The 13,930-nt window shown below is 42.8% G+C and overlaps 1 protein-coding gene across 1 annotated transcript; it reads left to right on the forward strand.

Moving 5' to 3' along the window:
• The first annotated feature begins 211 nt into the window (after nt 1-211).
• Nucleotides 212-12,669, forward strand: VIL1 (villin 1). The gene is made up of 20 exons (XM_053471051.1): nt 212-337; nt 2,191-2,301; nt 2,560-2,634; nt 3,762-3,958; nt 4,325-4,433; nt 4,925-5,035; nt 5,187-5,389; nt 5,638-5,716; nt 6,058-6,156; nt 6,756-6,909; nt 7,372-7,472; nt 7,903-8,040; nt 8,390-8,548; nt 8,767-8,946; nt 9,912-10,057; nt 10,240-10,384; nt 10,619-10,807; nt 10,924-10,992; nt 11,247-11,387; nt 11,647-12,669. The coding sequence occupies exons 2-20, from the start codon at nt 2,227-2,229 to the stop codon at nt 11,758-11,760; spliced, it is 2,484 nt and encodes an 827-aa protein (XP_053327026.1). The 5' UTR covers nt 212-337; nt 2,191-2,226; the 3' UTR covers nt 11,761-12,669.
• Nucleotides 12,670-13,930: the final 1,261 nt, after the last annotated feature.

Consider the following 13,930-nt stretch of genomic DNA (forward strand, 5'->3'; position numbering starts at 1 on the left):
CACCAGAATCACTTTTTATGGACCCCCCCCCCCATTGGACCTCCAACCAAAGACAGCGCTGCGGCTGAACGGGAAAGGCGCTGACGTCGTACTTTAAATAAATAGCAATTTATAAAGTGCGTTCAATCATCTTGGGAGGCTCCGGGGAGAGGTCTGTACCTGCCTCCTCTCACCAGCTGAGACGTATGCCCTTATATGGGAAACACAGATGACGGGCCGAGCTGCCGGGGGTTTGGGACAAAGGTCGGTACTCGCAGGCAGGAGACAGTCTGCAGGTATCGGAGCTCCGTGCAGGTCTGCTCTGCTCTCCCGACGGCCGGCCACACCTGACACGCAGGTAAGACCCCCCCTCACCTGTGCGGGGGGCACCTGGGAAACGAAGCCCCTTTTATTCCCTAATATAGGGCGACAAACAGCCAAATCTTTATTACTATAATTGCCCTAAATATACTTTTCCCCGTAACGGAGCCGCCTGGTCGCCCAACCCCAATAGTGACTCTTTTTTTTGTCCATTTTTATACGCGCTTCACCCCAAACCAGTAACCCCACCAACGACCATTAAATCCCACCCAGCGTCTGGTTATTTTAGACGTTTTGGGGTCCCACCGCCCTGCTCTGAATGTCACCTATTATTTTTATATTGGGGGGGGCTATGTATGAAGACACCGATGGCAGAATCAGTGCAATCGCCGTAGCAACCAACATAATGTGGCTTTCGCTCTTTATTTTGGTATCTGCCCTTTGTACTGCTCTGCGGAATATGTGGGCGTTATTAACTATATTCGGAAATAAATGACAGCATGGATAGAAGTTCTTTATATTTCTAGATTGTAAGCTCCTTTGAGCCGGGCCCTCCTCACCTCCTGTCGAATTGTTATGTTATATACTACTTGTGATGTGATGCTTACCCTTTGTACAGCGCTACGGCATATGATGGCGCTATATGAAACAATAAATAATAATTAATAATAATAATAATAGCAGTCGCTTGCAGAATGTGTCGCGGAAGCCGCCGTTCCCTTTGGGGAGGAACCCGGATTTATTTAAACTGCCGCTGGGCGTCGGGGTCGATGATTATTTTTATCGTTTTTTTTTATTCTGTTTTATGGGTTTTATAGACAGAATGTGTGGCAGATTTTAGTAAATTACCAAGATAACCACAAGCCGAGCGCCGCCGCCGGGGTCATCGTACAAAGATATGAAGAGATCCGACTCGCGAGTTACTTTGTATCTTTGTAACGGACGCTGAGGATTGCTAGCAGAGGAGGGACGGCAAAAGGAAACAATTGCCCCCCCCCCCGGGCTGTTCTGATTTAAACATTTTTTGGACCACGATCTGAATTTATTTCTCTATTTTACTTGCAGTTCCACATTTAGCCACTAGGGTAATATGTACACAACTGGATCCTTTCTGTGGTCCTTCTATGAGTTTAGTATAATTCTCCTTGTGTCGTGTGTTTTCCTGGTGTATTACTGAGCCTCACGGCTGGACTTGCCCCCCCCCAGGTTGACCGGTGCCACCCCTTGCCCTGATTGTTATATTGGTTAGGGGGTACGAGGTCCGCGAGGCCCGATCTCTGGCGCTGGGTACAGAACGGATCATTTAGGGAAACGCAGAGCTTGTTGGATGGGATCATTCAGCCCGACCCATAAACGCAGCAGATCAGAACATATTTGGGCTATAATACAAACCCGCCAGAAGGGGGCAGCAGAGAATAGAGATCTCAGAATAGGAGCACAGAAAGGATCCAGACTTAGTGTAAATGCTTATTCCTCATTTCTGTTGAACTTTATCTAGAACCAACGACCGAGGCTCCCGTGACCCGGAATGCTGAGACGCTAGCAAACCCGGGGACGATTATTAGTTAACAGAAAAATAATCGATACCAAAACATTACTTTATCAGCCAATGATTTACTTTATGTCATTTATTAAGTAGAATGCGGTATCTGCGTCAATACGGATAACCGCCGCGCAGGAAGGGCTGAGCCGGCCCCGTATACTGTATAATGTATAATATGCCTATAGGGTCAGCTTTATGCCCCCGCGCAGGAGAAGCTCCTGGGACGGGTTCGTTATGATGCGGAGTGATGATGAAGGATGATTCTCATTCATATAGATTATGGTTGCGCATGTGACGGACACAAGCTTCTGATTGGAGGATAATAACCACATTTTCTCTTTGCACAGGTTTCTAAGTGACGTTTATCCACCTGATATTCCAAGATGCCGGAACTCACGGAAAAAGTCACGAAGTCTCTCAATAAAACCACTCCGGGGCTTCAAATATGGAGGATCGAGGTACGCAAATCTCACTATATCTCCAACAAAGAATAGTATGCAAAGTCTACTGAGAGGGTGCTAGATAAGGGGAACGGCCTCCCAGCAGAAGTGGTAGAGGGTAATACAGTGAGGGGTCCCGCTGTGGGTAGAAGTCCTAAGCATGTAACTAATGGGAGAGATTTAATAATCACGGGGAGTCTAATGGAAACGTAATTCATGCGCAGACAGGTCCGGCTGACTTTTAACGTCCGATGTTTCCGTTTCATTCTCTTGCAGAATATGGAAATGGTTCCCGTGCCGGAAAAAACCTTTGGAAACTTTTACGACGGAGATTGTTATATCCTCCTAATGGTGCGTTTATCATTATCTATGAATGTTTATGTATATATTTACACCGCCGATCAAAAGGGTTTCTAACCATCAATTATACACAGGAGTGATGGGAGTGATAAAAGCCTCTGTAGATCTGGATCTTCGAGAAATCACACAACAGGGGCTAATAAATACTAAATAAAATCATAAAAACTAAAATTTTGCTTTTTAACCCCTATTTAATCTGTATTTTATCATCTACTCATCACAGAGAGAATGTCCCTCGGTCACAATTGCCCCCCCCCCCGGTAGAAGGACATTAACCTATTATCTAAATTCTAAGACTCTGCGGACTTTTCACTCTTGGATTTGAAGATTTTTTATGTTGTCGGTAAAATTGGATGTTTCCCCCCTGATTAGAGAAGATAAATAGGGGGTTTTGGGATGTAAGATTTGAAAAGTCTTTCTACGTCTCCATCACTAAGATGTCGTGGAATCGCTCGTGGAAACCCATGGAGGTTTGCGGTGATCGAATAATTACTCGGGTTGCTATGGTAACAAAGCCACTTTTCAAATAGGTAATAGAATCACGTTTGATACACTCGCTCCGTCGTATGGCAGGTTGAAAGAAAAAAAGATGGCGATCTCCAGAAAATGTTATTATGTAACAGCCCCGGCTACTTATACACGGAATACCCCGCGGGGGCAAAGATCTCCGGGGAGAGAGCGTGTGAGCGGCTCCTGTGGGACCGCTGCCTTTACTGAGATAATTATCGGCATTTATCTTCCTTTCACTGCTTCGTCTTTCGGTGGCGTTCTAGAAACACTTAGTTCTTTTTATTATTATATATATATATATACACTGTGTATATATATATATATTATTCTATACATTATGTTGCTTTTAATATCACAAATAAATGCAAATGTTTAAAAACATTCATTTATCCGTAACTTTTTATTAAAGTGTTTTATACATAAGGCTTTGAAATGTATCCAATGATTAACTGAGAAAAGTAAACATGAATCCAAAGAGGAGCCAAATAACGGAGCCGAAGACACTTTTTGAGGCTTAAAGTAATAATTTTTGCCCAATTTGTGCTGTTTGTCGCTAATACTAGTTATTTTTCCTTTTTTTCCCCCTTTTTTCCTTTTGTTTATTTCAGACACACAAGACCGGGAAGAATTTCACTTATGATATCCATTTCTGGGTTGGGAGAAATTCCTCGACGGACGAACAAGGAGCGGCTGCCATTTATACCATCCAGATGGACGACCACCTCGGAGGGGTGGCTGTGCAGCATCGGGAAGCCCAGGGTTATGAGAGTGACGTCTTTAAGGGTTACTTCAAACAGGGGGTTGTGTAGGTATCGCTCCATGGGGTATTCAGGAGGGGAATAAACGGATTCTCAGGGTTTTTACCCCAATCTCGGGGTGAAGGGGCAGTTTCTCAGGGTCACACAATCTGGAGCCAACTCCTTCATATTCTCCCTTTTCTCCCTTCTATATCACTGCTTGAATCACTGCTTGAACACAGGTGACTTTATTCAGAACATCTCCACCTCCTGACCGGTCACGGTTTCCAGCGAGTTACTGCAATAGAATCTGCGTGACAGGCTATTAATGGGTTAATATTTAAAGTATCCAGGACGGCTAGTTTAGAAAATCCCCGGGTATGGAATAATTATTACGTTTTTGTCTTCATTCTATTCATCTTTTTTCCCGTTAGTTATAAAAACGGGGGAGCAGCCTCCGGGATGAAGCAAGTGGAGACCAATACATATAATGTCAAGCGTCTCCTACACGTCAAAGGGAAGAAGAATGTTCTGGCAGGAGAGGTGAGTCCTTCCTACCCCAAAGATAAAGATGACAGCGCTCCTTGTGCCGTCATAGAGTCTTATATTATATAACACTGTAGTCTATGCGTGAGAAAAAACATCACTTTCAATATTATAATTTATTTTCACCTTTCTTCGTCTTTCTTCATCTTCCTTCTTCTCCCTTTGCCTTCCTTCTTCTCCCTTCTTCTTCCGTCTTCTTCCTTCTTCTGTCTTCTTCCTTCGCCTTCCTTCTTCTCCCTTCTTCTTCCTTCGCCTTCCTTCTTCTCCCTTCTTCTTCTGTCTTCTTCCTTCGCCTTTCTTCTTCCATCTTCTCCCTTCGCCTTCCTTCTTCTCCCTTCTTCTTCTTTTAGAAATATGCTTGTTAAAGAATTCTATATATTTTTAAAAGATATTTATAATCACAAATTTATTGACATTTAAAAAGTATTTGCCTCCATTTTCTGGAAAGGGCCCTTTTAATTAGTGATTTAATTCACGTATAATCGCAGGTACCCATGGAATGGAACAGTTTCAACCGAGGTGATGTTTTCCTGGTGGACCTCGGGAAAGCAATAATCCAGTGGAACGGACCCGATAGCAACAGGACGGAAAGACTGAGGGTACGTTCCGGATTTATCTCAAATTTATGGAATGATTTAAAAAGTGATATTATTTTTATTTGAATCTGGAAATTAAAATAAAATAGTAATAAATAAAATAAATAAATTTTTCTCATTGTTAACTAATGGTTACTGCTTGGATTTGCCCTAGGGTATGAACTTGGCCAAGGATATCCGTGACCGTGAGCGTGGCGGGAGGGCCCAAGTTTTGGTGGTGGAAGGGGACAATGAGGAGGCTTCCCCTCAGCTCATGGAGGTCCTTACCCAGACCTTGGGACAGAGAAAGGAACTGAAACCGGCCATTTCCGACGACGTGGTGGACACCGCTGCGAAAACGTCCATCAAACTGTATCAGTGAGTAGATGAAAAGCTGACATTCCCCTGGATTTGCCCCGTTGATACGTTGTGTTACTGGACGACGAGCTTGAGTCTCACAATTGCACAAATACGCAGATAATGGAGACCCCAAATACTGTCCGGCTGGTGGGAATCATGGGATTTATAGGATTAGCCGGGGCTGGCTGAGTTTCTTGCCACGATGGGGTTTTACCCAAAAATACTAATTTACCCTAATTCCACCCAATCTTCTTCCGTGTCTGCAGGGTATCAGACTCAAGCGGCAACATAATGGTGCAAGAAGTGGCCACCCAGCCTTTGACCCAGGATTTGCTGAGCAACACTGTAAGTCGTCCACGGCTTCAACCCAAGCTAAAGGCACTCGGGATCTCGCTCCATGTTAGAGGGTCTCGGTCTCTCCGAAGGCGCTTTTAGGGAATATATTCGGCGTTAGTCTCCATGCCACATTTTGGACTTTTGTAGGAAACGCTTCATTTGCAACAAAATCGCAGTCACAGAAGAGGGACGCCCCACATTTATAGGATCTGTCCAAGCAAGACTAGCGTCTTAAAGCAGATCCATGGGGCAAAAGGTTTATTTAGTGGGACCCCCTGGGATAATCTGATAACGGTTACCAGTTGGGTTTCTTGATTTGATTTGACTTTTATTGCCATCTGTATGAACAGGATTGCTACATCCTAGACCAAGGAGGCAGTAAGATCTTTGTGTGGAAAGGAAAGAACGCTTCAAAAGAGGAGAGACAACAAGCCATGTCTCGGGCGTTGGTGAGTAACGTCTCGAGCCAGGGGTCTGGGCCAAGTGGTTCCAAAACACGTTCCGTAGGACTAACTCCTAACAAATCGTCTATGTTGGCCAGATCAGCTCCGCATGCATTGGCTCTCCTAGTGCGAGGTTCACCGATAGGCTCTAGAAAGAAGAAAAAAAGGATCTACTACTGGGGGAAACCCTGTAAGAAACACCTCCTGGGGCAATAAGCAGAATTCTATGAATTCTGAAAAGAACATTATGTTTCAGTTACTGACGTTGCTCTGTGTTTCTAGATTCATTTAAAAACAGGGCGACCGCGTTACAAATCGCATCAGCAAAAATCATCGGAATGCCTAAAAACCTAGGAAACCTAGGAAACGCAAATTAATTTTATCTGAAATGGGGTATCAGATTATTAAGTATTTTTGTACCAAGGAATGATATGAAACCACCCAATAAATTCATGGTTAAGAAAATCCTGCTTGCTTGAGACCAGTTTAGTAACCGTGGTTACAGTTTAACATTGTCCAGCGTAAGGGTCCGCATCTGCAGAGCGCAAGGAGCCATGAAGTGCTTTTTTTGATTGATTGTTACGTTTTTCTTGTTTTATCCACAGAATTTTATCAAAGCCAAAAACTATCCTCCCTCCACCAATGTAGAGGTGCAAAACGACGGGTCGGAGTCCGCGGTGTTTAAACAGCTCTTTAAAAAGTGGACTACAAAGGACCAGACCGTGGGGATGGGCAAGACGAGTACCGTAGGGAAAGTGGGTGAGTCCTCAACCCCCCCCCCCAAAATAGCTACGTTCTCCAGGATGAAACATTAAACAAACTGTTTAATGCTTAGCGATTGAGTGAAGAAAACCAGATAACGTCCCTTGTGATGCTTAATTTTGACGGCACAGATATGAAGAACCCCCCCCCCATGGCCAGCTGCCTATGGTGCATTTATGGGAGGGCCGGCCCTGGGCAATGATTGAAAGGAAACTTTTTAACAAGCTGTTCTACTTGCTCTACTGAATACGACATGGTTTTCTATGGCTGGCCCAGAAAAGCACATATAGCCCTTAACCAACGCAATTATATTGTACAGCGCTACGGAATATGATGGCGCTATATATATATAATACAATATATAATAATAAACACAATAATAATTATGGCTACTGGTTGTAGTCCTTTATTATATATAATATATTAATATCATCATATCGTCTTTTTTTCTTTTATCAGCCAAAGTGGAACAAGTGAAATTTGACGCCACCACCTTGCACGCCAACCCTCAGTTAGCCGCTCAGCAGAAGATGGTGGATGATGGAAGCGGAGAGGCAGAGGTGATGATATTCACTGATTTATCTCTCTCTTAAATTTGGGGTAAAGCTCTACATGTATCACTGGTTTCCATGGTGACGCTTCCACCTTTTGAATGTTGCCCTAAAATTATTAGTTTATTAAAATATTGCCCCAGAATTATTATTGTTATTAAAGTAGCCAATATATAGGTCATGGGGGTGCAGTGAACATCGTACAAGCATAACGAGTATGTGTATTTATATAGATTGTTTGGGGTAAAGCGCTATATGTATCACTGGTTTCCATGGTGATGCTTCCACATTTAGTGTTGCCCCTAGAATTATTATTTTTATTATTTTATATCTATTCCGAGCTCAGAAATGTAGGCGTTATGGGAATGGTTTACAAGGCAGCAAACTTTTCAGGGTGTTGATATTTGTATTTTTTCTCCTTTTTTCATTTATTTTTTAGGTCTGGAGAATAGAGAACGTGGAATTGGCTCCAGTAGAGAAGAAATGGATCGGCCATTTCTACGGCGGCGACTGTTACCTGATTCTTTACAAATATCTCATCAACAACAAGAAACACTACATGCTCTACATTTGGCAGGTAAGGACCGCCGAGGGTTATAAACATACCTAAAAGTAAACGTTTTGGGGCAATTTGTTCTTTTCTGACGTCACTATGCAAAACACATTATGACATCATCTTATATAAAGGGTGCGGCCCAATCATATCTGGAGATACTTAGGATCAGGTCTCTTCTCATAGACATACGTGGGTTTTTATCCCAGTCTCGGGGCAAATGGGCATTTTCTCAGGGCTACACAGTCTGGTGCTTGTCCCTGCTTGAATACAGGTGACTTCATTCACAATGTCTTACCATGTAAATAGAGAAGACGGCCGAGTATATACCGGTATATGACCTGCCGTTAATCAATGTCTCCCTTCTGGACAGGGTCGCCATGCGAGTCAGGACGAGATCGCGGCGTCCGCCTATCAGGCGGTGATTCTGGATCAGCAGTACGGCGGGGAACCGGTCCAGGTCCGCGTAGCAATGGGCAAGGAACCGGCCCACCTCATGGCGATCTTCAAGGGCAATATGGTGGTGTACGAGGTGAGGCTCTTCCAGCCATATAAATGTCATGAGTGCGGAGCTTAAAAACACAAAAATAAAAAAAAAAGTAATATTTAACCTTTTTATGGGAAGTCCCTCATCCCTCCTGCCAGGTGCCCATCCCCCATTGGTTGATAAAGTTAGATGATGGTGGAAAGCTATAATGGATACAATTTTAAGAGAATTAGAATTTCTTATTCAGTGTTTTTACTCTTCAGGGTGGTACATCCCGCGCGGACAGCACAGAGCCGGCCCCTGAGGTCCGCTTGTTCCAGGTGCATGGAAGTAACGAGTACAACACTAAAGCCTTCGAGGTACCGGTCAAAGCCTCTTCCCTCAATTCCAATGATGTTTTTGTGCTGAAGACGAAAGGGACCTGCTACTTGTGGTGTGGAAAGGTAAGAATTTTAGATTATGATCTCTTGTTCTCTTGTTTCTACTCATGAATCACGGCAGCTACACTGGACAACAGGACAGTGCTTGAAAATCAGGACTGTCCTGGGAAAACTGGGGCACTTGGGAAGTATGTTATCCCATTCTTGGTTTACTTAGGCCGCGTCATTCATTTGGAAATAAACAAAGGATTTATCTGGGATACAATGTTACGATCCTGAATCAAGCCCAGCCGTTAGTTTTACTGACAAAAGGTGCCAGCGTTGATCTCATTGGAGGGCTACTTAGCTCCGCCCACATCACGTTTTCTTGGTTCTTGGTAATTTAAATACATTCACGAATTTGAATTTAATGTCATTTGGGTAAATGGATTAAATAACCATAATATTTGATGACACAAAATACTATAGGTGTCTATTAGATTTTAGCTGGGTTGATTTAACCCCTTCCGCTGATGAGAGAGCCGATTGCATCACAGCAGTTATCTCACTTTGCTGGTTTAGTATCTGCCAGGGGTCCGCATTTTTTTTGTTATGTTGAGAACAGATTCAAATGAAAACGTTTACAATTTTAAAAACATTTTATTCATCAGAAAACAGCACATTGATAATGGAGGAAAAAAAACAAAATTTGGGGGACAAAAGGAGTCGTCGGTTGTGTAAATAACTCAAGACTCTTTTGAGCTCATGCACTGCTCCAGCTCCAGCCTATTATGGCACGCCCATGCCTTATGATGTAATGTGGGTGTGGCTCTAACAAGCCTTATATGGAAAACCTGCTTATATAACTCCAGCCTATTATGATGCACTGAGCTTTATGAGTTGAAGTGGGCGTGGCTTTAAATAAAAAAAAACAGCATGCCTGTGCTGGTTTAACCCATTGTTGCCCGGGTTAACAACCGATAATTAATGGGACAATATTCTACGTATATGAAATTATTATCGTCACCGTTCTCCCTCCCCCCACACAGGGATGCAGCGGTGATGAACGTCTCATGGCGAAGAACGTGGCCGATATCATCTCCAAGGGTGAGAAGGTTGTAGTTGCTGAAGGACAGGAACCGGCCGAGTTCTGGCTGGCCCTCGGGGGAAAGAGTCAGTACGCCAGTAGCAAGAGGTAAAACGCGTGTCCAGACCACCACATGTGTGTTTCTTTTCCAATGTTCTGTTGCTGACCACTGATGCCCCAAGAAAGGTCTCATGGTGCCTGCTAAAAATGAGACCTAAATTGCTTATAAAATGTCATATTTTACTACAACCTGTAACCGTGGCGATAATACTCATTGATTGTTTTGTCAGACTGCAAGAAGAAACCAGCGACATCACCCCTCGTCTCTTTGAATGCTCTAATCAGACTGGGACCTTTAGGGCCACCGAGATCGCAGACTTCACCCAAGACGACCTGGAAGACGATGACGTGTTCTTACTAGACGCTTGGGACCAGGTAAACAGGAAAGAACTCTATAAGGCCAGGGACAAGATCACTATGGATATTGGTGAACTAAAATTCCCATAATCCTCAGCTTTATGTGAACTCGAAACACATCCCCACATTATGATTGACCTCAATATTAATATGATGAGAGATACAGACATGTTATCATTGGGACGTAGGTGGGGAGGAGGGGACTCATTGCTTTATAGTGATTGGTTGACATCTCTAAATTAATTTTTATAGGTATTCCTATGGATTGGAAAACATGCTAACGAGACCGAAAAGACAGAAGCAGCCTTTACAGCTCAGGAGTATCTGAAGACCCATCCTGGCGGCCGTGACATTAACACTCCGATCGTTATAGTGAAGCAAGGATACGAGCCCCCCACCTTCACAGGGTGGTTCCTGGCCTGGGATCCCTTTAAGTGGGAGGTAAATAATCAATATCCACGTTTCCGGCGACAGCCTGTCCTACCGCTTCTTTACTCATCCTTCGTGACCATACTTAGATTCTATCGCGTTCTATAAACACAATGTTACCGTTTCAGAACAGGAAATCTTACGAAGACATGAAGGCTGAGTTGGGGGATGATAATGTTATCGAGCAGATCACATTGGTAAGTAGTTTGTACAAATCACGTTTTCCCCAGATAAAGATTTAAAAGCCCTGCGCCCCATTAACGATGTTCCTAATATTGCATTTTACCTTTAGGCGTTAAATTAAGCGGGTAGATGATCGCTGTCAGAGCGAGAATCCTACGCTCAAAATATCTTGTGAAAATCTTTACTATACAACAATTCTCTGCCGCAAGCTTCCATGTGACTTCAGAGGTTCAGGCATTTACGAGACGTTTTACTGCATTCCCTTTAGGAAATTAACGGCACAGAACTGGGATCCTTCACGGCTCAAACGAAGTTTACGGCCCCCGGGATGAAGGTTTATCCCGCAGAAGCCCTGTTGAACAAAACAACAGAGGACCTTCCGGCTGATGTGGATCCCAGCAGAAAAGAGGTAAAAGAAGCAAAATAGTTGGTATAATTTACCAAACATGGCCAAATTATTCTGGTTACATTAAGCTTCCAGCATTCTTTTTAGATACACAGTTGCAATTTAAACAATTATTGATCAGATTATACTAGATAGGCTCAAATGATCCCCTTTATTTTACCAATAACGTTCATATTGGGCAGAATATTAGTGCCAAAAAACAGCAGATTAGTATACCGTATCATGCAGTAGTAATATTGCTCTTTAATCCTTTCCCCCCTAGGATTACCTGTCCAGCCAGGAATTTCAGTCCATATTTCAGATGTCCCCCGGAGAATTCCAGGCTTTGCCAGAATGGAAGAAGCAGAATCTCAAAAAAGCAAAAGGACTCTTCTGATTTATTAGTCTTTTTTTGTGCTCCTTTGTTTATAATGGTTCCTATGCAACCCATTTCCCAGCAGAAACCCACCAGAGTAGGCTAAAGAGTGCAAAAATAAGCAAATTAACTCTCCACAACTCACTGTGCCGTGTCAAGGGCCACATCAGACCCTTTTAGGTCCTGTTACTATTCCAAGGGGTGCGAGTATGGAAGACAATGGGGTTTAGGCACTAAAGGTGAAAGGAGTTATGGTTTTAACTCCCTCACTTCACCATTCATTATAAAGAAGCTTCATAAGGTATAGTGAAGTCAAAGAGCTGCAACGCTGCTCTGCCTTTAGTGAATAAAGCCCATTGTCGTATGTCCCTTCTGAAAAGAGTTGATTTGGCCCTCGATAATGTATAGGCAAGAACAAAAATGGATTTACCCTTCCGCGGCGTCTTCCCTGCATTAAAAGGCGTATTATTTCCCGCGGCTCCATGTCTTAAAGGCACAGCTTCCATAGTGCAAATGGGCCTAGGCCAGGAAAGGTCACTGGAATAAACCTGAATGATCCATGGCAGACAGGAGTGGGCCCTCTAGCTGCTCTTGATTGCAACTCTCATAACACACAGGCAGCAGTGAGTGATAGAACGCGGGAAACTGCCTAGGAAAGCCGAGGAACATCTTTAGACACCAGATAGAAGCACAACCTTCAAACTGTAAAATAAAAAGTATCACAACATCAGTATAAGTCTTTAGGTTTGTTTTTTTTTTGTTTTTTTTTTTTAGAATTTGACCAATCAAGTGTCAAAACGTGATACAAGAAATGTAAAAATTTCTAATATTGCAAAGTAGAGCGGAAAAGATGAATGTGAATTATCAACATTTTGTGAACTTTGCCAAACGGCAGGAACCACCTTTTCAATAAACAGAACAAAACAAAAATTGTTGGTGGGGTGACGTAGGGGATTTAAACAGCCTGGAGAATGGATTTGATTGGCGGTCTGACATTGAACCATTCCGTATTAAAGATCGTGTTATGTTGCAGAATCCACATTTCCCATCAAAATAAAAATAAAGCTCTGCTATTGGAGAAATAATTCTATATGACCGAGCCAGAACCCAATACTCGTAATATTAAACTCAGTCCCTTATGGATTCAAGCAACAAGTGCAAACTGTCAGGACTTATCAGATTTTACTACTTCCAGCTATATCTATATTTTAATGCTGATTCTAAAACATTAATAAATCGCCTGGATTTATTTTATAAAGTACATGGCAAAGATTTTTTTTTTTTACCCCCCCACCCCATATTCCACCTCCATCATTGCGCATTAGCAGAGCGTCTGTCAAGCTTCTTCATCGAATATCCTTTTTGAGGTTTACATACATTTGCACCAGAGCGCCATGTGGTTATTTAGAAATATATCTTTGTAGTAAAGCTGGCACACAGTAAACAATTGAGACCCGACTATGATGGTAGATTTTATTACAGGATGTAGATTACTGTCCAAAAGTTTGGGGCCACTAAGAAACTTCCTTGTTTTTGAAAGAAAATCAAATTTCATCCATGAGAAAAACATAAAATGGATCAGAAATCCAGCACAGACGGGGTTAATGTTGTAAATGACTATTGTAGCTGGAAATGGCTGATTTTTAATGGAATCTCTTCATAGGCTTACAGAGGCTCTTTATCACTCCCATCACTCCTGGGTTCCAACGGCACCTTGTGGTCGCTGATCCAAGTTTAAGTGTAAAGGGCTAATCGATCCTTAGAAAAGCCTTCTAATGATTTCCTTGTTTTCCATGAATAAGCTAAGTGACCCCAAATGTGCTACATAAACTACACCATTCTGTACCGCATTGCTGGAACAAATTCACTTCCTTCTGTCAACGAATAGGTTAACTTGTCAGTACTAAAGTGTACCTAGACTTCTCTGCGTAGGCCTAGTGTTAGTTTTTACTACGCGTCCAGTTTGGAATGGCTTTTTTTGATAGCTTCTAGTCAATGAAACTTGTGCTATACTTTTCTACACAAAAACTCTTTAACTGCAGGGTTGGTCTATAAAACGTAGGCTGTTTCCTGAAGTTCAGGCACCCCAGCCATCATCATGAAGACTTCAGCCCTAAAGCCTCCTCTGAAAATGAGAAGAAGAAAAAAAGGCAAAGTCTGCTGAGCACAGCCTCCAATCTCCCATGAGAAT

This window comes from Spea bombifrons, chromosome 7 (assembly GCF_027358695.1).
Source record: "Spea bombifrons isolate aSpeBom1 chromosome 7, aSpeBom1.2.pri, whole genome shotgun sequence".
Lineage (NCBI taxonomy): Eukaryota > Metazoa > Chordata > Amphibia > Anura > Pelobatidae > Spea > Spea bombifrons.